Below are 24,913 nucleotides of genomic sequence, written 5' to 3'. Positions count from 1 at the left end.
GTGGTTCTGTGTTATCTGCTGAAAGGTACCAGCAGTTCCAGCAATGGGACTTCAGTAAGACAGAAGCAGAGTATACTGGCTCATGTTTCCCAGGCAGTATGTCCCACCCGTTTCTGAATACACTTGGCATACATTAATGGTGACATTTTATTATGATACAAGCATTGCCTGGAGTTTTCTGGGACTTAAGAATATGGATGCCTGCACATTTGCTGAAAGTTAGTCTGAGACCAGCATTTTATTTCACCTGGAAGATGTGGAAATCTTGGGACTTTGTTCTGTGTAGGTTTCAGTAAAATTGCCAAGAGGAAGACCATTTGATGGAGAACTTATCCAAAACATTTAAAAAACTATAGCCTTTTTTTTTTTTGCAAGTTGTCCAACATGAGACAACATAGAGACCTGTTTTCTCAGAGAGTGAAGGTTCACCAAGTTTAAAGGCATCCAAAGTTAATGGCCTCTTATTAAAAATGCTGGCCATTGTGTCTGAATGTGAAATGCCACTCTCATTAGCAATCTCATGAGATGGGATTAGCATGAAATTCAAACACAGGTCTTCTGGTGCAATGTTGATTTCAGTTTATGATCCTCTACAAACCCACCTTTTTCAGTGGCATTGACTCTACTGTGCATAAGCACTTATAAACAAAAAATTTGTTCCAGTTGAGTGCTTCCCCTGAAGGAATACTTCAGTACTTTTTTATTTTTCCTTGTGAGGGTACTTCTGTGTCAATTAGCAGGTTGAGCGTTGGTTCTTTATAACAGACTGTTATAAACCTTGCTGTGTCATTTTAGATTTAAACAGAGGGCTGTGGATGCTTCCTCTGACATTTACAACAGTTTGTAAGGCATTTTAAGAAGGCCTTTAGTAAGTTGTAAAGTATTCAAATTAAAAAAAAAAACCAACAAAACAAACAAACAAAAAAAGATTCTCTTTCCTACTGAAATAGTCTAGAGACTTAAGATATTCTTGAACAACACAGTCTGTTGCTGCTTCGGCTCACTCATTAAAGCATGTTTCTTATTTTCAGATTAGCTTTATCTATAAGTGGTAAGCTTAGATTTTACAAAGTGACTTGCAAATGAATACTTTGCTATAGTACTGTCTTTTATGTTAAAGCCTTTATAAAGTATACAAGAAATTCTGTGTTGTAGTAAATAGTGTTATGTAGTTTTCAGGTTATGTCTTCCAGATTATATTGGACTATACTAGTTTTTGCATTATGCCCAAACCTGGCATTCTGGTTTTGTTGTTGCAGACCTCAAATGCAGATGTATTTTTGTACATGTGGGTTTTTTCAGGAACACAGTAGAGAAGAATGAAAACCTTCAGGTACTTTGCACTGTAAACATACAGCACTGCTGAATGTCCACTATAAAAAAAAGCTTATTGAAAAGTTATCTGGTAGAAAGATTTGTTAGTTTGAAAACAAAATTCTTCCTGACAAAGTTATAGAGCAGCACCTTCCATTCCAAAAAATGCCCAACAAACAAGACAAATCTAGGTACAATGCCTAGAGGATGAAGTATTCTTGAGGCATTGTAATTTGTGAGTCTCTGGTTGTTGACGTCGATGGCTCTGTGAAATTTTGAGTAGCCACAGACCCGGGGTTTTTTTAAGGCATCTGACATTGATAGTGATTAATTTTGAAAATTTAGCTTTCGAAAGGGAAGAAAGCACATCATCAGCACTTCCTGTCCTTAATATAATGTTGTATTTATATCTCTCCATGGGTGCAGCTCCACAGGAGATTGGAGATGGGGGAGTAAGAAGAAAACATCTGGAATAGATTTAGTATTTGTGGGAGTCTGTGCTTATCTGTCCAGATGCTAGATCTGTCTCAGTCCAGGGACTGAGAGTTTTTGCAGCAGGGCTGCCTACTGGGCTAGTTTTGTTAGTGCTGTGGTGCAGGGTGTGATCAATATGTGAAAAAGGGACAGGTGATATTTAGTCCCATAATGGGACTAAAGTTGGGAATGGTATTTTAATTTATTAATTATCTCAGAACATACAAAGTTCATTAGTTCTTTCCCAATAGCGCAGGCACAAGAAATGTAAATGTTAAAGCTTAATGAACAGTTTCCATGTATTTTTTCTCCTCTTCTGTGTGAGCAGTTGAGTGACACAGAAGGAGTGAGACTGACAGTCCATTGGTAGCTGATTATTATGTTACAATAGACGAATTATTCAGTTCTTTGATAGAGATTCTCTGATGAACCTGTGTTCTCATGTTTTGTAAACCACAGACTTCATCATCTGTTTCTTCATCATCTGTTCTTTGTTTAGAACTTTTTCAGCTTATTTAATGTATTTATGAATAACCACATTTCTTCTTCACTGAAGCACCTAAATATACTTTGATTTTATTTTTTTATGGAGCTTAAAACAGCAATCTAAGGGGCATTTTCATTTGTGCTCTGTTTAACTGGGATAAGAGTTTGATTGTTCCTTCTGGTTTTGTTCATCTTAGCTGGTTCCTTCTCCCACACTTTCCTTATTATGCTGCCCCAGGCCTCCTCCCACTAGTTCAGAAGCTTTCCTCTGTGTAGTAGCTTTTGGGTGCAGTGATCTTTTTTCAGAAGGTACAGTTGCCTTGGGGTTATGCAGGGCAAGGGATGATTCCAGGTTGGCCCCTACTACCCAGCCTTTGGTACTGAGTTTTCTGCATTTGAGGTGAAGAGGGGAGAGCCATATCTCATCAAAAACTCTGTCTCTTAAGATGCTCCATTGCCAGGAGGCATTTTAATCAAGATCTGAATGTAACTCTGTATCTTTTTAAAAAATGTTTTCAATTTTCCCCTTCTTTGCTTGAATCTGAGAGATATTCAGGTGCCATAGAGCAGATTGTATAGCTGGTTCAGTAGTTGACAGGGAGAGTGGATACCGTTTTGTATCAGTATATCCCAGCATAGTAGCTGGTATTTCCAGTCTTTACAGAACCAAACCTTGTCATTTTACTACTGAAGTAGTAGAGATTCCTGTTCTTTGTAAGTTTTGACTGCATTTACATCATAGTGGTATAATGGAGAACTCTGAGAATTTGTAAAAGACAAGGGTAAGGTGTGGTAGAAGATGACTGCTCAGAGTTAAAAAACGTGTCTTCTCTGATTTGCTTTAAAATGTTCAAAGTAATCCTAGCAGCTCTGTAACACAGAAAGCAAGGGATGACTGTATTAAGGGGATGTCTCCTTAGGTGGAACCAAGGTAGTATGAATCTGTTCGGATTGTGCCAGTCTCTTGGCGTGCATAAAGACAGTGAGGCAGCTGTGATGCCTCAGCTTTAGGCTGACCTGTTGACTGTCAGTGTGTGTTGTGTAAGGCTGTCAAAGCATGTGCTTTGTAAATAACAAATGCTATAAAAAATTATCCAAAAACTGATTTTAACTTTTTTACTGTGTCTCTGAGAAGACCAAGCACTTATTTGAGGAAACATATAGATGTAATTTTCATTTTTATAGCTGAAAAGGAAATATTGACTGAGGAGGAAATAGAGCAGCAGTCGGTATTTCTCTTGAGCAGCAATAAACTTCATGTGCATTAAAACAGATGCCAGTATGTGCACTGGTGAGTTACTTTGTCTGACCTAGTTGGAATCTCTCCTCTAAGAGAGTCTAAGGCTTTCACCAGTAGTGCTTTTTTCTCTTTAATTAGAATTCACCACATAGGAAAAGAGACAGAGAACAGGCCAAAGTAGGTAACTGTTCTCCTTGAAGGAGGTAACAGCTTCCCACCAGCCTCAGCTGTAGTGACAACCTGTTCATGTCATGCTCTTTCAGCCGTATTAATTGTATTGGGCAGTTAATAAGATCTAGTCCAGTTCTCAGGGAAGTAATTTCCATTGTCTTTACTGGGAGTTGGGTGGGGATGTCTGTCTTTAGGTAGAAAAGTTGTTTATCCTCGCAGGATATTGTGGCTACCATGATAACAGAACAGCAGCACAATTTGAAAGGCACTCCCTAAAAGCTGTGTGAAATCACTGATACAGAAGCTTAGCAGGCAGTTTGCCTCTCCCCTGGCGTTCACAAACTGTGCAGGCTCTTATTTCTGCATTAGTGCAATGTTCATCAAAACTAATACTAAATAAAATGAGTTTTGAATATCCAACAGTTTCAAAACAGTTTTCATCATGCATTCCAGTGCATTGAGCTGTGAACTGGGATTAATTATATGATGGCATTTAAGTGGTTGAAGGAATGTGGGGCAAAATTCTGCATTAAGCCTCTGAGAAGACAGCAGCAAGCTCTTGCCCAAGGGTGAAGAGGAGTAGGTGGCAGGGGTCTAAAGACTAGAGGCCACTGTGGTTGCTTCCTATCTCCAAGCTTGTACACTTTTCCTGAGACCTAGAGGTCAGATAAGGTTGTCGCCTATGTTGCCCTCAGGCTGAGCAAAATGTTTATGGTGCTGTAAGGTAAAACTCACACTTGGTGGGTGCTTCCTGTTTCCCGTTGGGAACAATATACATGCAATAGTGTACTGCAGAGCTTGCTGACATCTCCTTAAAGCAGCTTTATGAGTCCACTACTTGCACCAGAGAAGGTCACTCCTGGGAAACACTGAGGATTTTAGAGCCTCTTTAGGCTATTTTAACACTTACCTAATGTAAGTAGAAAGGAACAAGCAGGAGAATTTTATCTTGCATGTATAAAATGAGCGCTGGGAATGTGCTTTGGCAGATTGCCCATTGATGTGTAAAGGGATGTTTTGTACTTGTTCGCTAAACCAGCAGAGGACCATCTCCAGCAGTTGGTAGAGGCCCCTGCATCACCCTCCCTGCTCATGTGATGCTGTTCCTTTGGGTGTATGGGGTGGTGTAAGCTGGTAGGAGAAGAGGGATCTCCTTTATCTCTGTGATTAGGAGGGGTGTCAAATCGGTGCTTGCCAACACAAAAGCAACTCCTCCACTGGCTGCATGTGAATTAACCAGTGATGCAGTTTTGTTGAAGGGGAACTCCAGCTGTGACAATATCTGCAGAGTGGTTTTTTTCCACAGCACAGGAAAGAAAAATGTAAAAGGTGGCTTCTCTTCCACTGCTGCTTGAAGTTTCAGAAGTAGGGCTTTGCGTGAGAGAGGTTTTGCTTGAAGCAAACAAGTTGTTTCTCTGTATTGTTCAAAGTGGAACTTGAAAAGGAATTGTTATCCACTTAATGTTACTTTGATGTAAAAGGAAAGCACATACTGAATGTGATTGGGCTTGAAAGGCTGTGATTTGTAAAGTAATTACAGTTGTGTTTTGCTTGCTTTAAACAGACCAGCTGTTACGGACAGCAAGTCAGCACTCCGACAGCAGTGGCTTTGCTGAGGACTCCACAGATTGTTCTCCATTTAATCAGCTTCAGGTAAGGTTCTCCTAATGTGGTTGAAATATGAATGATTATTGTGGGACAGAAGGGACCTGGGAGGACAGGAGGGATGTTGATGTTTGCTATTGTGACCATCAGTCTAGGTCCTATAAAATTACAGTTTTCAGAGCTGGACCTGCCAAGTCCTATACAGAACTGTCTTCAAATTTGAAAGCTTTTCTGATAGGTTAATCTGGATATATTTGGGTCTAGAATAAGCTCTAAATTCAGTATGTCCTCTTTGCTGTTTCTGGAGTATCTTTTCTCACTATCTGAGGCTCCAGCATTGTAGTCCATTTCTCTCATGACTGTAGTGGGTAGAGATTAAGGGTATGATTGCTATTCTGCTGGTCATTTCAATTTTTGTATCATTTTTGCTTTCCTGCTCTTCCCCCACCTCTGTATTTTTCTTTTTTTTTTTAAGTTAGCAACTGATAGAAAGTGAAAACAATTTCATACTAACTTTACTGTGAAGGTAGACTACTTTTAGTCAATCCAAGCTTCCATACTTTTTCTCCTTCCAGTTCCTTTGATCTCTGTCCCAGACCTTGCTGTGATACTGACCAGAGACTGCATGTCTTAGGGAAAGCTTTTGTTCCAGCATGGTGTTTAGGTGTCTGCTCAATGCACTTTTGCACAGCGTTGTACCTGATATTTTGGAGAGCTGTTCTCTTGCTTCTCCTCAAACATTTGCACAGTAATAGCCATGATGTGGTTGGCCTGCCAGTAGACAGAGAAAAGCCTTGAGTCACACCCTGGCCCCAAGGCCATCAGTTAGCTGTCTGGGACCTAAACCGAAGCTTGAAGGAATAGAGAGATTCTGGGTACCTTCAGTAGTTTCATTTCTGTGGCTTGCATCTGCTGAACTTTTTTTTGCTGTGTGTTTTTTCCCATGTGGCACACCAAGCATTTTAAAAGCTGTTTGGCAGTTATTAGGAAGAGATTTTTCACCCTCCCCATCCATCAGTGTTGCTTTTCCCTTTTGGTACTGGTATTCTGTGCTTTCCAATTTAGTAGTTTTTCAATTGAGTACCAAAATAAAAACCAAGACAGTGCTAGTCTTTGTGTGCCCCTTAAACATAAGCTTATGCTTTCCAAGAGAAGAAAGTGAATAAAGGAAATTATAAGCCTGAGTCTCTGCAAAGGCATAATAGTCTGAGTTGTTCTGCTCTCTACTAAACCATGGCTGCACTGAAGTTGACAGGCATGTTGAAAGGTGAGTCAGATTAGAGTTGGTCACTCCTGATCTTTATATTGGTTGCAACCTGATTAAGAGTCCATTAAAACCACGTTGCAGCTAAGTTGCCCATTCACTGGAATACTGGTGGAGTTTATCTGTGTTGGCTGTGAAGGGAAGAGATTTTTCTGCTTTCTGTATGCTGTTTTGAAAAGGTGTATTGAGACTGCACAAGGTTTGTGCCATGGAGTTGCTAGGCTCTCTTCTGCCACCTTCACTGCTTTATTGAGACAAAGTGCTGAGCTGAATTCAGAAAATGGGTGAATGATGAGGCATGGGGTAATGAGAACTTGGCAGCTAGTGAAGAGAACCTGTGAAAAGATGAAGGGGATACAGAGGAGTCTATATTGTTTCTTAGAAGTATGGTAAGTTAGTGCCATCTACTGTTAAATAATTGACTCTAGCAGCCATAGCTTATCTCTGAAACTCAGAAGAAAACTCAAAATTTGAACTACATTGCCTTTCATCTCTGACTTCAAAAATAAAAATTTCCGAGGGAGATTTTTATATTGAGATGGGATAATCTGCGAGGGAGTTTCATGTTGCCAAAGAAACTAGAGAATTCTCCATCCAAGTTCATGAAGTTTTACTTGCCTTACTCATAACTGAACAATGCGATGGAGGGTTAGAGACCCAGATATAGACACACATAGCCCACGTGATTTCACCTAGACATTATAATCTTTTATTCTTATAATAGTTTTAATTTGAAAAGTATCTGAACCTGCACAGTCATAATATTTTGTGGCTGTGCTCTTAAGTGCAATGTTAAGTACATACTTACAAAGATGACCTTCGTGACTGAAATCTTCTAGGTGGTTGGAGAAGGAACTATATATAGCCTGGCATACACCATACGTAATGTCTTTGTAAGGAACTAATAATTAATATCCTAACGGCAGTGAGAGCTGTAAAAATCAGAGATGGGAGAATTTTTAGTTCGTGCACCAACTATGGTAAACTTTCAAGACTGTACTTTATAGTTCTCTTAGGAAAATATCTTGTCCACTTGACACCAGTCAGTCAGGCCAGCCTAAAGAATATGCATAGACCTCTTTTTTCCTGTCTCATAAAAATGCTTTTTCTGCCATTTGTTACCTGTTAAATTGGCTCCCTTACACGTGCTCTGGTTTAAACTGTGATTTAGAATGAAAAGGGGAAGAAGTATCAGGAGAAAGGAAGGAAGGATGAGCTAATAGTACTGAATGCAGTCTTCTATTGAGATTAGCATCCTAATGTGAGATTATCAGTCTTCAACAATTCTGTAACTTAAAACAGGGCAGACTGGTTTTTCCATTCTTAGTGTTGTCCTGTAACAGTAGTTTCACTACAGTCTGCAGTTCTCCTCACTTCTCTGGATACATTTCCTAATACCACCCTTCATTTCAGCACTGTGAACCTTTGTATATGGGAGATGCTATGTACCATCACCCAACTATCCATTAGTCATCATTCCCTAAAATACTAGCATTTTACTCTTTTACCCTACTGCCACTTCTATTCTTCTGGCAATATAGAAGTTATTGTCAAATCAAAAGAATGTGTGAAGTGTTTTCTCTTTAAAAAAGAAAAAAATCTTATGGTGACATACTTGACTGTGCTTGTAATGTATCTGATATCATGGTTTCTTTGTGCTCCTTCACTGTGTCTCTTACACACTAACTGCATTACTCTTTCTGCTCCCCACTCCAATGCCCAATGAATATGGAATTGGAGAAGGCAGTAGTTGAGTCTCCAGTATGTTCACTCCTTTGCTGTCTCTTATGTGTCCTAGGTTCAGGAGTCTTTGCAGGGCATGGGAAGCAGTGCCGACAGCTGTGACAGTGAGACAACTGTGACGTCACATAGTGAGGAACAGAAGACACCGATAGCCAAGGAACTGCCGTGTTTCAATAAGTTTGAGGAAGAGGAAGAAGAAGATGATGAAGAGGAGGACGATGATGATGATGATGAAGAGGATATTATCTCTCAAGTAGAGAGACGAAAGGTAGGGGCACCTTCTGGTAACAGGAGTGAAGATAGAAAAACTATTGACTATAAAACGGAAAAAAATCAAGGACAAGAAAGCAAGTCATCTCATATATCAGAGACAGTCCAAGGGGAGGTCGGCTCTAAAGAGGAAGACATTTCCAACAAGGAAAAAGAATTGGACCTGCTGGAGGAAGGCAGTGTGTTTGAGTTTCCTCAGTACCACACACACCATATCCTCAGGTCAATGGAGTCTTTGGAAGGTGATGGTTCCTCCACATCACCTGTAGACAGAGTTCAAGTCGCCTTGCAAAGAGCCGAGATGAGGATCATCAGCTCGTCTTCTGATTCCAGGGCCAGATGCACTCTGCTTAAGTCAAAAGATCATCTGAGGAAGCAGAGACTTTTGTTTGCTGAATCAGGCTATCCTCTAAGGCGCTCTCAGTCTCTCCCAACTGCACTGCTGAATCCAGTGAAAGTGGTGTCCTCTGTAAATGTCCAGTTAACTCCAGGAAAAGAGACGCTGTGCGGTCCTCCTTCTTTCACCTACAAGTACACACATGATGAGAAAGCAGCATCTGAGAATGACAAAAGCGAGGATGAGGCAGCCGCCAGCCAGCCGGTGTGCAAATCCACACTGTTTATTGCACCTTCATCCTCCAAGAAAGAAGTGCCCCAGACTGGGCCCAACAGGCTGTCTGAGGAGCTCAGTCCCACCAGGGTACACAGCTGCCCGCTGCACACGCCAGCACACATGTCCCAATCAACGTGCTCCCTCCACTCCCTCCCCACCGAGTGGCAGGACAGACCACTGTGCGAGCACATGAGAACACTCAGCACCCACAGTGTCCCAAGCATCTCTGGCTCTTCCTTCAGTGCCATGCTTTCCCCTTTCAACTGTCCCTTCTTTCCAAGGCATACTGGAGTTCCTCATCGACCTCTTGCCATCAACCCACCCTCCACCGTGGAGATGCAGCTACGCAGGGTCCTGCATGACATCAGAAACTCTCTGCAGAACCTCTCACAGGTAAGAGGAAGCCAAATTTTGCCCCTGGAGAAAAGGGCATCTTATTTTTTGCTGCTGTTTTAGGAGCTTCTGTTTAAAGTGGCAAATTTAAAGTGTTTAAAGTGGGGAGTTTTAGGTTAGATATTAGCAAAAGGTTATTCACCCAGAGAGTGGTTGGACATTGAAACAGGCTCCTCAGGGAAGTGGTCATAGCACCAAGCCTGGCAGAGCTCAAGAAGCATTTGGACAATGCTCTTAGGCACATGTTGTGACTCTTGGTTTTCCTGTGCAGGGCCAGCAGTTGGACTTTAATGACCCTTGTGGCTCCTTTTCAAGTCAGGATATTCTGTGATTCTATGGTCATCTCTCCAGTGCGCCATTATTTTTGCATTTAATGCTTTCTTATTGCAGTTGACTCAGATTGATTTGGATTTTTTTAAAATATTTTTTATTTTTTAGCTTTTATAGATATCCTTGGGTGAGAGGGAGGAACAGTGTACTCTTTATCAGCCATTATTTTAAGATGAGAGTCATTTGCTTTAGATTTAAAAATACATATTCATAGAATCATAGAGTGGTCTGGTTAGTCCTTTGATTTTTCTTCTGCTCTTTGACATACTTCCTATCCAACTAATAAAAGTGTATTTTTTCCTGGCAAGTCGCATAACTTCACTTGTCATGTCACTGATTGATCTCTATCTGTTTCTGTGCTGTTTCGTGCCAATTTTTTGCACTTTCAACGCTGGAGCTAGTCAGCATGTTCCTGATATTATCAGTCATTTATTAAGAATCGATTTTGTCAGAGCATGTGAAATTTCGTCCATCTCCTCAGAAAAGAAATGCTGAAGAATGTAAACACATGTATTTTACCAATTTCTGCCTCACCTTCTGCTCCTCCCGTCCCAGTTGCAGCTGTCCCTTCTCTCCCATCCTGGTACCGCTGTTTTCTTAAGTAGTGATCCAGTTTAGGAGCCTACAAGCTCCTGCAGGAGGCTCTGTGGGCAGGGCAGTTCAGTCTCTCTTTATGAATACATGAAGACTATTCAGTTGTAGACCTAAGATTTCTGTGGGTTTAGCCCAAGAACAGACACGTGCCTGGCTGCACCATATTGCAGATGGTAGGCTGTAGTGGGCTTTTTCTGGACCTGTTATTTTGTTAATTTTGCCATTTGTTAGAAGTTAGAGGTGAGTCCACTCTTCCTTTGGTTATACCATCTGGCCCTGTTTCTCAGAGCAAATTTGGTGCTGTGGCCAGCTCTGCAGCAGGAAGCTGTGACCAACTGCATTTTAAGTCAGCCATTGCTCAAGGTAGTGGATGGTGTGCCTGGGAGGAAGTATTTCCAGAATTTAACCTTCTTTGTAGAATTTCCTCATGTATACCAATTGCAGCCTTGATTTGTATGAGGTTACAGTGTGCTACAGTACTTTTATGACATATACTATGGTAACTAAATGTACTGAAGAAGAAACCTCTGTATTAAACCAGAAATCATGCTAAAGATAGTTGAGTTTAAAAATAGAAAAAAAAATCACTAGAGGGGACAGTAACATCTCCTAGACCACTTCCTCCAGCATATTTTGTCTAGACTAGTTCCATTTTGGGGGCTCGGCCCTTCTCGTTGCAGAGGTTTGTATGAAAATGTATTCCTTGTTTTTCCTACAGCAGGGATCAAATTTGGCACACAGCATACTTGGTGGCTAAATAAAAAGTTGAGATGTTTCAAACGTGATTATGATTTTAGGAAGGAATAAAGAGGAGTAGATAAAGTCCTGATAGAACAGGGAACAAGAGAAAGCTGGCAGAGGAAAAACAAACCCATCCCCTTGATGTGATCATGTTTGAGCACAGCTTCTCTGGATGAATGGACGTGCTTCAAATTTTCCATGGCATATCAATAGTCGTTTGAATTCTTTCAAAATTATATTGGACAAGCTGTCTTTTTCATGTTTGAAAAGGTAAATGTTTTTGCTATTTCCACTGTTCTTTGTTGTGCCCTGTCTCTACATGTAATAACTCCTGAGTTTTATCTGTTTGCTCCATATGTTGTTGCAACATGCAAATAGAAATTCTTCAACAATCTTGTTTTAGTGAGAGATCATTAGCAAGCAGGGCTCTTTGGATGTAGGCAATGGAGTGAGACTAACAACCAAAATGAACAAAAACCCCCCAAACTAAGAACTGAGGAAAATCCCACAACAAATATTACTATAATCATGATTTCAAAATAGGACACAGTTTAATTTGCTCAGTTCTGGTTTTGAAGTTGTTCTTTTTATCATTAGCTAAGACAGTTTAGACTACTGAGTTTTCAGGCATAAAATACTTTCTGCAGAAAAACTTAGTTTTTGTTTCTACTCACTGTGTCAGACAGGATTAATTTGGTTTTTCAACCACAGCACACTTGCATTGCAGAGCTTTGGTGCACATGCATTACTTAAGAGGTTGTGCTGCCATTTTTTAATGTTTCCTATTCCTGCCACAGTATTTACATAGAAGAAATTTCAATGCCAGAAGGGGTGTGTTTTAACAGTGGCTACTTTTGAAGTGTCTGCACATTTGAGAAGATGAGTTCATAAACGAGATGGCTGACTTTCCCATTTCAAATCGTTTGTTTCTTCCCTAGTACCCAGTGATGAGGGGTCAGGATCTTTCAGCTGCCACTGGTTACACTACTCAGAGATCATCTATTCTACCTCTCTATGAAGTAAGTGAGCCTACGTAGTGGTACTGAGTAAAAATTGAATATGAAGAAACATCCTAAATGTATCACAGATTGTGCTAACTTTGGGCAGTTCCTTGTCTTTTCTCTCAAGAGATAACAGAAGGCTTCATCCTGCAAATAATGTTAAAAGGGAATTAATTTAAAGACATAGAAACCCCTTCATGAGTTTGCTTGTATGATGCAGCTGAAAATGTTTTCTTGAGAAATTGTGAATGCACAACAGGCAGCTTCCATCGTATGCTGAAGTTGCTGAGGTGCTGTTAACTCAAAGGGCTCATCTGGGAAAATGTTGTTACAGGATCCAAACTTATTTTAATTTTTCCCATGTAATTAATTTTTGTATTTCCCCCCTTTCTCCCTCCCAAGAATACTTTCCAGGAGCTACAAGTGGTGAGGAGAAATCTAAACTTATTCAGAACCCAAATGATGGATTTGGAATTGACTATGTTGCGTCAACAGACCACAGTTTATCAGCACATGACAGAAGAGGAAAGGTAAAATGATCTTTAAAGAAAAAAAAAGAGAAAATATGTTGATGTATCAGGAAATATGTCACTGCCCCTGAAATCAGAGCAAGAAATCTATTAGTTTCAATTTGAACAGTATTAAAGCTGAGTTTTTGCCAAACCTTGTTTACTCTATTTCTTCATTCTAGAGTTTTTTACTCTTTGTTTCTTCTAACCTCTGTTTCTGTTAATTGATGATATTTTTTTCATCGTCCTTTCTCCAAAGTGATTCTACAGCTGCAGATTTTAAGGACTTTTATGACAGGGTACTTGAACAAAGGGTATTGCAGCAGAAAAAGTCTTAAAGATTTTTATCTTAGATCTCTCCCCCCACCCATCTTTGTAGGTGTAAATAAGAATGAACACTGTAGCAGTCAAATACTTTTCCAGCTTTCAGTGGCTACTCGACAGGCTACAGATGGCATTCATATTCTAACTCCATGTGTTTGTGCTCACCATAAGTTGCAGTATGAGGTGGAATAATTTTTAAAACTACTTTTATATATTTAGTTTAGTTGAATCAGCTCTTGACCTATCATTTTAAAAGTAAACATGTTTGAAATCAGTTAGATTGTCCTTAGACAATGGCTTCCTGGCCAAAATGTAGCTGCAACTGCTAGGGAATCTGTAACAACACAGGAGAAGTAAGACGTGATTACTGAATTGCTCTGTGGTTGTTGTTCTTATCAGTTTTAAATTGAGTTTGATTAGATATATGTATAAATGCTGATTTCTTTGGCTTGCACATATTTAAACATTTAAAGCTAAAATTTTTGGAGAATATTCTGTGATACACTGTGCTGTTTTGTCTTCTCCTTGAAAACATATCTATTTTCTATAAGTGGAGAAAGACTTCTGTTCCATTTAGACGTTCAGCTAATTTCGCTACGAAAATTTTCCATGAGTTTTCTGTGTTCCACTTCGAGTTCTCTTGTATGAAGTCCTTTACTCCTGGGACTGTTCTGCTCAGTTGTCCCTTTGCAGTGTGCAGCTGAGTGCAATGAATACTTTGTTCTTTTTGTGATGGTCTTGGTGTAGATATGAAGCTGATCAGCTACAGGGCCTGAGAAAGTCTGTCCGCATGGAGCTACAGGAGTTAGAGATGCAGTTAGAAGAACGCCTGCTTGCTTTGGAAGACCAGCTGAGAAGTCTGCACATGTCTTCACCTTACAGACCTCAGACACACATAGTAAGTATTATTTTTACAACAACATTATGTGTTTTCACAGTGTAATGTTCATCATAGAGTCATGGAATAGTTTGGGCTGGAAAGGACCTTTAAAGGTCATCTAGCCCAACCCTCCTGCAATGAGCAGGGACAAATAATAACTCATAACTATTAAAACTCTGACAGTGGGATGAAATCTGGGGAATCTAGTGAGGCTGTGTGTATTATCAGGGGTCATATTTTCTTATTTTCAGTCTGCATTTCATCTTGGGAAACAAGCAGTGGGAGAAGCTCTGCTCCCACAAACACTGCCCAGAAGCAGAAGGGGGAATAAAAGAGACACTTGTGTATGTTTATTGGTGGCATGGCAATGTACTTTCTCCTATTTTTCACTCAACAGAAGACTGTTCCTCTTTTTTCTGCAAGTCTGTCGTCAGCCAAACAAAAGAAGCACAGACAAAAAGTATCATATGTTCTTCCTGGGTTTCATTCCTCTTTCTTAGCCAGTCCTCTTCTGTAGAAACAGCACACGCACAGGACACATCTTCCTCTTCAGTATTTTGTCATAGGAAAAAAATTGAAACACAAGAACAGGAAAATATGGCATTACTGTGATCTCAAGCCAAACTTGCATTCTTTGAACCATATAAATATCTTTTTATTTGTAAATCCTTTTATAGAAGAGGGCCAGCTTTAAAAATTACTGAAACAAACTTTCTCCAACCAGCTTTGCTTCCTGTTTCCAGATTTCTGGTTTTACAGAAAATCGTCTGAGATGCAGCATGTTTATATATTAGCTTCTGACAGCTCTAAACAAATCCTCAGTGCATTAACTTGACTTAATTTTTCAGGGTATGTATGGAAGCAGAAGTGCTGATAATCTGTCATGTCCGTCTCCATTGAATGTCATTGAACCAGTAAGTAATTGTTGTGTACTGTATGTTTTACTGAGAAAAAGAACCACAAAGAGTTTACTTTAAAAAAGGTTGCAGGGGAATAATTTGACACATAATTTGAGAAATACTTTACTCCCTTGAATAGCTTTGTTGAGAACAACTGCAATTTTCCTTAAGCAAATTTAACTATAGGTGTAAGTAGCTGTAAAGGCTTGTTTGCTTTTAAGAAGAATATGTAGAAGTGAGATGTTGTTTGCATTTAGTTGATACAATGGCTATAGGGTGAATTTTTCTAGGGAAAAATTATCTTTTAGATTTCTGCACATTTTATGCTACTGAAAAGAAGTAGTTCAAAAACTGCAGAAAGAAAAGAACAAACAAACAAAAACACTTACGTGTGTCTCTGTCAGTGGCTCTGGCAAGATGTATAAGTATTGCAAAAGTCAGTGGCTTGGGGAACTGCCACAATTTTTATTTATGTTGGCTTTCAAAAAAGCACATTCCTTTTTATTATTCTCTTTGTTGCAGTCATAAAGGCAAAGCATGTATTTATTTTATAGCTGTATTTGTTACATGGAAGGAATGAGTAAATGATTAAATAAATAGCAAGAAAACATAGTTGTGTTTGTATGTGACTTTCTTTGTATGCTTATTCACGACTGTTTCTTTTATGAATCCCTAGGTCTCTGAACTTATTCGAGAGCAGTCATTTCTGAAGTCTGAACTGGGTTTGGGACTGGGAGATCTTGGACTAGAAACTCTCCCAGCAGAGGGTACAGAGTCCGTATTCTCCCATGGAAACTCGGATTCCTCTTCAGTGTGCTCTGGCCACGCAGGTAGAAAAGCTGGTGTTGGATCCTCTGAACTAACAGGAAAGTCTAAGAGTCAAAGCAAGAAGTTGTACCGAGCCTCTGTTGCCTTAACACCAACTCCCCCAGTGAGAGCAGGCACTGGACAGCAGGTGGAAAGCTCTGAGGAGCTTGCAGACCCTAAGCCAGAGGTGGAGCACCAACTTGAAAAAGTCCCTCTCATGCCTTCAGTTGATGAAATCCACAAAACTGTGGAGCAGGAGGAGCTGCAACAAGTCATACGGGAGGTGAGGAAGGAGGGGCTGAGATATAGGATGTTTGAACAGTGTTTACTGAAACCTAAAGACAGGCTGGCTGTAACTCCTGTCCATTCTCTTCCCTCTCAAACCACGCCTCTGTACTGTTACTGCACTGTGTCTGAAGGCTCAGAATTTGTCACTAGGTGTTCAAGCCACAGTTATATTCATGTGCAAAGCAGCAGATGTTTTATTCAGTGATAGTGATTAGCACATAAATTAATAGCTAGTTGCTACTATAAGTTCGGGTGGCAAAGAACTTGTCATCTCAACTACTTGATTAAGTAAGCAAGCAGTAGTATTTCAGTTTGCCAAGAAAAAATTTCTGTCATATTTACTTGCTAAAATGCCAAGTTGGAGTTAACTTGAATGGTGAAATAATGTTTCTGAAACAATGCTGCAGTAAATGGTAAACATACTTTCCCAGTCCCTCTACCCCAACCTCTAAGGACTGTAGAATATAAGTAAAGAAAGCTGAAGGCAGATGAGAAGTTATTTCAGACTTTAAGGCTGATGTTGGACCAATCCTATTGGACTACTTTTATTGGCAGTCAATGAAAGTGGAGAGTGCTTGGTTATTTTTCCTGTAGGCTGGGTTAAAAAACAGGACTAAAACTGTGTGTTTTGTTTGTTAGTGGTATGATCTGCTTTCTGGCAAGTAAAATAAATGGGAAAAGGAAGCCAAAGAAACTACTTGTTCTGAAAGGAAGTGCCTGTGAAAAAGTGGAGTGAACTCTGCTGTGAATACAGAAATGGGAATTTAGCCTTTAGCTGAGGGTCATTGGACCCTTAGCCTTTAGCTTGTCCCTTAAAGGTTTTGCATGGCTCTGCCATAAACCACTTAAAAGACAGGCAAGGTGTTGCACCTAGAAATGTAGAACAGGCCAGACTGTAACACTGTGGTACCTTCCAGATCTACCTTTGTTGAGTCTGTAATTGGAACCAGCTTTGCCTTAGTTTTGTCTTTAAAACAGATGAGATGCAGGCCACTCATCTCATGATAAAACAAGAGCTGTAGTCCCAGGGGAATCTTTTTCCACATCTTCACCCCTCTTCTCTTAGTGCAGAAAGAGGCAGTGTACTAGACCATAAGGTAGCCTTTTACTCATCATCTGATGACAAGAGTCTGCTGGGTCTGTCTCTGCAAAGTAGAGATGTTTTCTTGACTGACTAACTGTGGGCTTTGCTATGTGTGGGCACTTTACAGTGAGATTGTGAAGCAGTAAAGCATTATCAAGGAGTGTTCTGAATAGCTCAAAGCATGCAAAGATATTTACTTTGTTTACCTTTGATCAACTCCATAAATAACCAGAGCTGGGAGTGCAAAGAATAATGCATAGCCACAGGCATTAACCATCTGGGGTTAAGAGGGTGAAGACTGGCAGTGAGGTGAAATGGAGACCAGCTTTCAGTAAGTAGCCTTATCATGCTGAGTAGTGAGTGCTTCATCCCATCAATAGCCCCATTAGAGTCAGTGGGATGAGTTATGGAAAGTGGCATTATCCTGTGGAAGGAAGGGTACTGCAGTCAGCTCACAGTGAGGTACCACCAGACCTGTACTTGGTATTAGGATCTGAACAACTTGCCATCACTGATCTTTACAGTGGACTTTGTGATGCTGCAATGTTCATCTCTACTTTGAAAGTCAAGGGAAGAATGAGACAGTGGCAAACATTCAGATGTCTTGATCTCCGTAATCCTCCTGCTGCCATCTTCTTCAAAGTAGCTAGGGTTGGAAGGAGTCTTGAGAAAGGCCTTGTTTTGGAGATACCATAAAATAGTCCCAGACATCCCAAATTCTCTCTCTTTCTGGTTCATTCTTTTTTTCATGTCTTTTTGAAGAGATTCCTTGCCTAATGCTCAGGGACTTTCACATGAGATATTTATTACACCTTGCACTTTGCTGCTGATTCTGCGGTGAAACCAGAATGGGGCATTTGTATGTATACGTATACAGGCTGTGTATCAGGGGAGGGTGTCACGGTGGAGGGTTGCTAAAGGAGAAACTGAGATAGGAAGGAGAACTGGAATTCCAATATCCTGCAAAAACCAGCAGAGACAATAAAGAGAGCTGGAGCCAAAGGACGGAGTTATTTCAGTCAATATTTTCTCTAAGGTTAGCCTGTGTGAAAGTTCCTCTTTAGCTTCATTAATTGATGGCAAATAAAGTTACATACTCTTTGCACAGAGATTGTTATTTGGGTTGTGTGGCACTGAGGACATTGTAATGCTGAAAGAATCCACACTGAACTGAGAGGCTACTATTCAAAGATGAGTAGTCAGCAAATAACTGAACTTGAGTCACTTTGTAAATGTTTGAGCACACAGAGAGATTGTCCTTCAGTTTAACTTCATTGGCAGTGGTTTTCATATCAACTCAAGATTCTCAGGATAAGTCTTGCAGGTCAAAGTGGAGATGCACTGGCTCAAAGCACCTGGTATATTTTGCAGACCCAGAACATGCTTTTAAACATTGGTCAGGAAAACCTTTTGTATTTCATAAGAGCTAAAATAGAGCATAAATTGAAATATGCCTTGCTTAAGTAGCCCTGTTGTTAGCAAAGGAATTCCAGTTTCATTGTCAAAAGAATGAAATCTGGTAGGATGCATTCCTGATGTATGCACTCACAAATATTAAACCCTTGCTTGTTCCTCCCATTCTCTGTAGCTGCATGACCCTGTGTTGGGGAAAGAAAAGTGAGGCAGTGGGTGTGATATGCCTGGGTGGGCTGTAATGCGTGTGAGCTTTGACCTGTAACTATTTACTGGCATTAAAAAATCCCATGGTGTTAACTTCTAGCATTAATGGACTAACTCCTACAGGAAAACATCCAGCAACATGAAATGTTAAAATACCAAATAGTAGCTCTCTTGTTTTGATGAAAATACAGCTTAATCTCCACTGGAGTCTCACATGAAGTACTTATTGCTTTACTTGTAGGTCACAGTGTCACTAGGAGTGCCACCAGGCCCTCTCATTGTCCTCTTCTCCAGTTTAAAAAATGTGGAAGTTTAAAAAGCTTTCTGCTTAAGAGCAATGGAAGTTTTGATTTTGCCAATGGTTCTCTATTGTAAATGACAATGAAGTTACATTATAAAGAAATGTATGATTTTCCTGTCAACATCTGTTTTAAGAGGCTGTAATGAGTCTTTATGAGAGAGAGATGGTCTGATAGAGAATCTTCCTTTCCATTTTCCATTCAAATCCGTGTTAGCTCAACATTGATCAAAAATATATGTCGGCTGTTCATACTTCCTGTGTGCAAGTGTTAGTTTCCTCATCTTACTATCTTGAGCATAAAAACTCGCTAGCTGCTGCCATGAAGAAGTGGCACAGGAAGAAAATAGAGTAGAAAATAATACTTTTAATTATAGGAAATGTACCTCAAGATCAGAAGCAGGAGGACTGTGAAAAGCCTCGTTCCCGTTTGTCATTAGTAGATGAAGAACACCAATCTCCAGAATTGACACAGTGGCACATTTCACTCACAATCAGTTCTTTATTAAGCAGCAACATATTACAGTAATGGTAACTCTTTACTTGGGAGAAAGATCACTGGATTACTGTTGTAAAACTATCTATGAATGTGGTACTATGCCATCATTGCAATATTGAATATTAGTGTTGTACCAATGTAGTATATGTACCATAAATGAGTGGTTCTCTCCTCTTTCAAATGATCATTTTTCATTCAGCCGCTAAAAATAACTGATGGAGCATTCATTGACTGCTTCTCTGTCTTTCGTGCAGAGGAAGCCTTGGCAGCAGGCTGTGTCTTCTGCAGAGTAAATAGAATGTGCACCTTGCCCTAAATGATTTTTAAGGGAAAAGACAAATATTGGCCGTTGGTCATGACACACGCGTGGTACTGAGTCACTGCAGGAATCAGTGCTGTGCTCATCACACAGGAATGACCTTGCTGAGGCTGGAGAGGGGGGAGGAAGCAGTGGCAGTGAAAAGAAGCAGTGGAGGGTGGCCTAGTTACCATCCAGACAGGAAGGTGAGAAGCAGAGGGCTCAAATGGCACCAAGGTCAAGCCAGAAGTTGTTGGAAGAGCTGAGAATAGAACAGGAGCTGCTTTGCTTCCAGTCTCTTGTCACAAGACTGTCTGTCATACTAGACCATTTATTTGCTAATTTGGGAAGCTTTTATCAGTTTTCTTTGGAAAGTGAGGTTTATTTTTGTCTATCTGTTGAGAGAAGGGCACGGAATGACTGTTTTGTAGCACACTCACAGAACCACCCCATGTGATACTGAAGAAGAAAAATGGAGAGAACACAGGGGCTCACTTATGACTGTGGCCTGCTGGACAGTTGGGGTGCCTTGTGCAGGTTTTCCTGTGCCTGCATTTCTAAATACCAAAGCCTTTACTATGCTGACAGTGGTTCTAAAGCTTTGTACATCTATGTGTATGTATCAGCATAGGCATCCTCTGGACTTTCAGCTGACGGTAAAACAGGTCCTATTACACACTGGCTTCTCTTTTGTCTGTTCATCAGCAAACAACCCAACTGCAAACCTGTTTCCCAGTAATATTATAGTCTCTGAATTTCTACTTGATGCAAAGTAGTAATGAAATGAGGAACTTTGCCACTAATGGTTTAGGAATTGAACTGCCTGCCAAAGAGAACAAGGGATAAACAACCTGTTGCTAATGCTGCTGCCACCCTTCTGACGTTTTGCTTAATCCTTTTGACGCACCAGGAAAAGGGGAGACTTACAAGAAAAAGAAAAGTGTGTTGCTTAACTGAGCTGATGAGTGCTTCTGTGTGTGACTCTGGGCCAGGCTCTGGCTCTTACCCCACTGCACCCTCTCACAGTTGTTGTTCTCCTCAGCCCTTGGAACTGCATCTGATTTGTCCCTCCTGAAGACCATCCAAAAAAAAATAGTTGGTGCCACAGATTTCTTGTACTTGCAAGAAGCCCATAGTATTTTTGTTTGTCATGCCCTGCTCTTTTCCAGCATAATATGCTCTTGTAGAATTATGTTTTGCCTCCTTTTCTCCTTTGTTTCCTTTACTGTAGCCATCAGCGCTCCGCTCTTCCTTTGTTCTAGCCTCAGCCACTGTCAGTTGCCTTATACTAGAAACTCCTAGGTGTGTTTTATATAAAACTTAATAGAAAAATGCTTTGTCACAATCCCGTGAAAAATAGCCTTTACTTGCATAGATCACATCCCAGTGGTCAACTGATGATGTAAGCAACTCTTGAAGTTCTCCGTTTCTCTTTCCTGCTGTAAGTATGTGATTAGGATTCATCTCCTTTTGAATTACATGAAAACAACAGCTGATGTTATACTCCATTTGTGAGGTAGATCAGTCCTGCCTTCCTTTTCAAGAGAATAACAACTTGTCAAAAAGCAGTGCATTTGGAGTGCTTTTGATCCTGAAATGCTATTTTCAGAACTTTGCATAGTTGGAATGTATTTTTTCTTAGCATAAAACCAGTTATCCTAAGTGTAAAACATAAATATATTTACCATATGGCAAAATAGAACTAGTTTGGTTTTCATTTATATGATTGGCAAGAACTTTGAAATTACTTAGTTGTTTTTCCATTCTTCTAATGTTTTTCCATTTGCATTTTTTGAAAGTTGGCTTTTTGGTGGCGTATGCTTTCATATGTTGATAGTGTCAAACACATCTGCAATATCATTTAGTTTTATCCATTGGTTATATAACTTAACTGACCTTAAAACTTCGACTAATCCCTTTCAGATCAAGGAATCTATTGTTGGTGAAATAAGACGAGAAATAGTAAGTGGATTGTTAGCAGCTGTATCACCCCAAGGCAGATCTGCAACTGCAAAACAAGATGCACAGCCATGAAACTGGTACTACAGGTAATCTTTGGGCATCTGCAAGAACCAGATTTTATTTTTTTATCGTATAAAATATCACTGTTAACTTAAACCTTCCTTTGTTTGCATTTTGCCCTTGAAACACAAGTGATCAAAATTGAAGTTCATTAAATAAAGAGAATACTGATAATCCTGGATAGCTTTGGAAAATCAGCTGGTTTATAGTTGGCCCATTCTACTGTCAGCTTTTATATAGTGGTCCTTGATTTTTAGTTTCAGTATGCTCTGTGATGACTTTGAATGTGAATGCATCATGCAAGAGGATTTCTGTAGTTTGCCTGCCTTAGATATTAATATTATAAAAATATATACTTAAACATAATAAGTAGACTTCCAAAAATCTAATTTAGATCTTTATCTTGCCTTTTTTTTTCTGTAAGGTTGGATATAGTCGGAAATGCTGTGGGATTCTGCTTTGGGCAGCACACACTGGTGAAAGTGTCAAGTTGTTTTTGCTTCAGGAGGTGTTAAAGCTGCTGAGATAGGCTACTGCGTTCGACGTTTGGTTCTGTGGTGTGTACCTTTCCTTGAGTTCATCTGTAAAGACTTAGACACTTTAACTAGTTCATTACTTTCCTTAAAGCATCAACAAAATTGTGGCGCTCTGAAAGGTTTTTTATTTATTTGTATGTCCCTGTTGTAAATTTTTATGTAGCTAATTTCTTTGTCTAATGATGCATCATGAAACTTGAAGATTTCCAGACATAACCAATTTATAGATAACACATACGCATTCAGCCTAGCTTTTAAAAAAAAAAAAATAAAAAAAAAACTCCCACAACAACCCTCCTCCCCAAACACTGACCTCTATGAGGTATTTATTGTGCAATAACTGATCCACTTTAAGAGCTTGAAATAACCAATAATGGTTTCCACTGCTGTTACTTAGTGCCACTTCAGAGGAAGGAAACAATCCTGTCATAAAAATTGCTGTTAATTCTTGGGGCGGTTACTATTAGCAGAGTGGTAGAATGACATGAGGTTACTTAAAACTACTTAAAGTTCTGACACTGAAAGCCTTATCTCTGTGTAGAAGATAACTTTTAACTAATTTTGTTTGCTTCCTTACTGTTTACTCATCCCTCTATAGGAAAGTGCCTTACTTAAGCACTGTGTTGTTTTTTTGGTGTTGACTACTTGCAGTCATACCAAGAGAAGTTCTCTTTTGCTTCATATTAACCAAAACGCAATAAAAGTACTGATCTTCTGAAAGCAATTAGGATTTGCAACTTGGAATGGATGAATGACCTTGCTTGTATTATGGGGAAAATGGAAAAAATCTCTTTTCCTTCTCCATCCCTCACTGACTATATTTTCAGTTAGCCTGGTGAATATGCGTTTGTTCCAATGGAGCAAATTGGAAGTCATTGGAGTTTTTATGTGGTCAAATAGACATTTAGTGGATATGTAATATCCCTTTTGGCTGTGCTTGAAATCTCTTCACTCCTTTGCCATTTCCATCCACTAAAACTCTTTACACTATGTCAAGGTCTTAAATCAAAAATAGTTTCAAATATTACAATATTATATGAAAAAGTTTATAAAATTTTAAATTGTGTTAGGAAGACACACAAGGGCTGATTTCTTAAAAAAGGTGTATATTAAACCAATAAAATATTTATTTTGCCTATAATCTGTGTCAGTGTTTTTCATTGTGCATGGTTTACTCTCAGGCAAAATAAGTAACATAGATTTGATCAAACAGTACATAGACTGGAGAACAGCAGGAAGGCTCAGGACTTGGGTTTCCAAAAGCTTTCAGATGTTCAAGGGACCCTTCATGCATAGGAAATGTGAGATATAAATTTGAGAGCAATGTTAGCAGTTAAAACCACACTCTTACAATCATTGCCCTCTGTTGTGGCTCCAAGAATTTGGTTAGTCTTGACCTCTCCTCAGAGTTTGTCCCTCTGAGTAGAGCTAGAACTCTCCTGAATACCTTATTCTGCATGCTTAAAAATTGAAATTTAAGAGGAGGCAGTATAGGAGATTCCTGGAGTGTGTGGAAGATGACTTCCTGATACAGCTGGTAAGTGAGCCTACCGGGGGAGGGTGTGACCCACTAGACCTGCTGTTCACAAACAGAGAAGGGCTGATGAGAGATGTGGTGGTCGAAGGCTGTCTTGGGCACAGCAACCACAAAATGATATAGTTTTTGATTCTTGGTGAAGTAAAGAGGGGAAGGGGGGATTTAACAAAACCTCTACCTTGGACTTTCAGGGGATGGACTTCGGCCTGTCTAGGACACTGGTTCAGATAGTCCCTTGGGAAACAGTCCTTAATAACAAAGGGGTCCAGGAAGGCTGAACATACTTTAAAAAGGAAATCTTAAAAGTGCAGGAGCAGGCCATCCTCATGTGCAGAAAGACAAGCCAACAGGGAAGAAAACAGATCTGGCTGAACAGAGAACTTTTACTGGAACTCGGGGAAAAAAGAGAACCTTTGGAAGAAGGAGCAGGCAACTCAAGGAGAGTACAAGGCTGTCATTAGGTCATGTGGAGAGAAAATTAGAAGGCAAAGTCTCAGCTAGAACTCAATCTGGCCATTGCTGTGAAAGATAGTTAAAAGTTTTTATAAATGTATTAACAACGAAAGGAGAGTAATGGAAAATCTCCATCCTTTATTAGACTCAGTGGGAAACATTTTCACCAAGGATGAGGAAAAAGCTAAGGTACTTAATGGCTTTTTTCCCTCAGTCTTTAACAGAAAGACCAGTAATCCTCAGAGAACCAGCCCCCTGAGCTGGTAGACAAGGACAGGGAGCAAAATAGACCCACTGCAATCCAGGAGAAAGTACTTAGTGACCTGTTGAGCCCCATAGGCAGTCGAGTTTATGGGACTGGATGGGATTCACCCGAGGGTACTGAGGGAGCTGGCAGAGGAGCTTACCAAGCCACTCGCCACTCTCCGTCATTTATCATCAGTTCTGGTTAAGCAGAAAAGTCCCAGACAGCTGGAGACTGGCCAGTGTGACACCCATCTACAAGAGGGGTCTGAAGGAGGATCCTGGGAACTGTGGGCCTGTCAGCCTGACCTCAGTGGTGGAGAATGTTATGGAACAGATCATCTCGAGTGCAGTCACGTCGCATACGGGACAACCAG

General features: G+C 40.0%; 1 protein-coding gene across 1 annotated transcript in view; it reads left to right on the top strand.

The window, feature by feature from the left end:
• The window catches only part of ITPRID2 (ITPR interacting domain containing 2), a 41,256-nt gene extending 17,812 nt beyond the window's left edge, over nucleotides 1–23,444 (top strand). The window contains exons 10-18 of the mRNA XM_018071864.2: nucleotides 5,250–5,338; nucleotides 8,353–9,573; nucleotides 12,177–12,257; nucleotides 12,642–12,769; nucleotides 13,820–13,970; nucleotides 14,801–14,866; nucleotides 15,528–15,941; nucleotides 21,669–21,793; nucleotides 22,192–23,444. Coding sequence (XP_017927353.1) covers nucleotides 5,250–5,338; nucleotides 8,353–9,573; nucleotides 12,177–12,257; nucleotides 12,642–12,769; nucleotides 13,820–13,970; nucleotides 14,801–14,866; nucleotides 15,528–15,941; nucleotides 21,669–21,779 — 2,261 coding nt within the window. The 3' untranslated portion in view covers nucleotides 21,780–21,793; nucleotides 22,192–23,444. The remainder of the gene's footprint in view (nucleotides 1–5,249; nucleotides 5,339–8,352; nucleotides 9,574–12,176; nucleotides 12,258–12,641; nucleotides 12,770–13,819; nucleotides 13,971–14,800; nucleotides 14,867–15,527; nucleotides 15,942–21,668; nucleotides 21,794–22,191) is intronic.
• The last annotated feature ends 1,469 nt before the right edge of the window (nucleotides 23,445–24,913 follow it).

The sequence above is a fragment of the Manacus vitellinus genome, unplaced genomic scaffold, assembly GCF_001715985.3.
Source record: "Manacus vitellinus isolate BGI_N305 unplaced genomic scaffold, ASM171598v3 scaffold_20_pilon, whole genome shotgun sequence".
Taxonomy (NCBI): domain Eukaryota; kingdom Metazoa; phylum Chordata; class Aves; order Passeriformes; family Pipridae; genus Manacus; species Manacus vitellinus.
The sequence above is the reverse complement of the archived record's forward strand: the minus strand, read 5'-3'. Positions and strand labels throughout refer to the sequence as shown.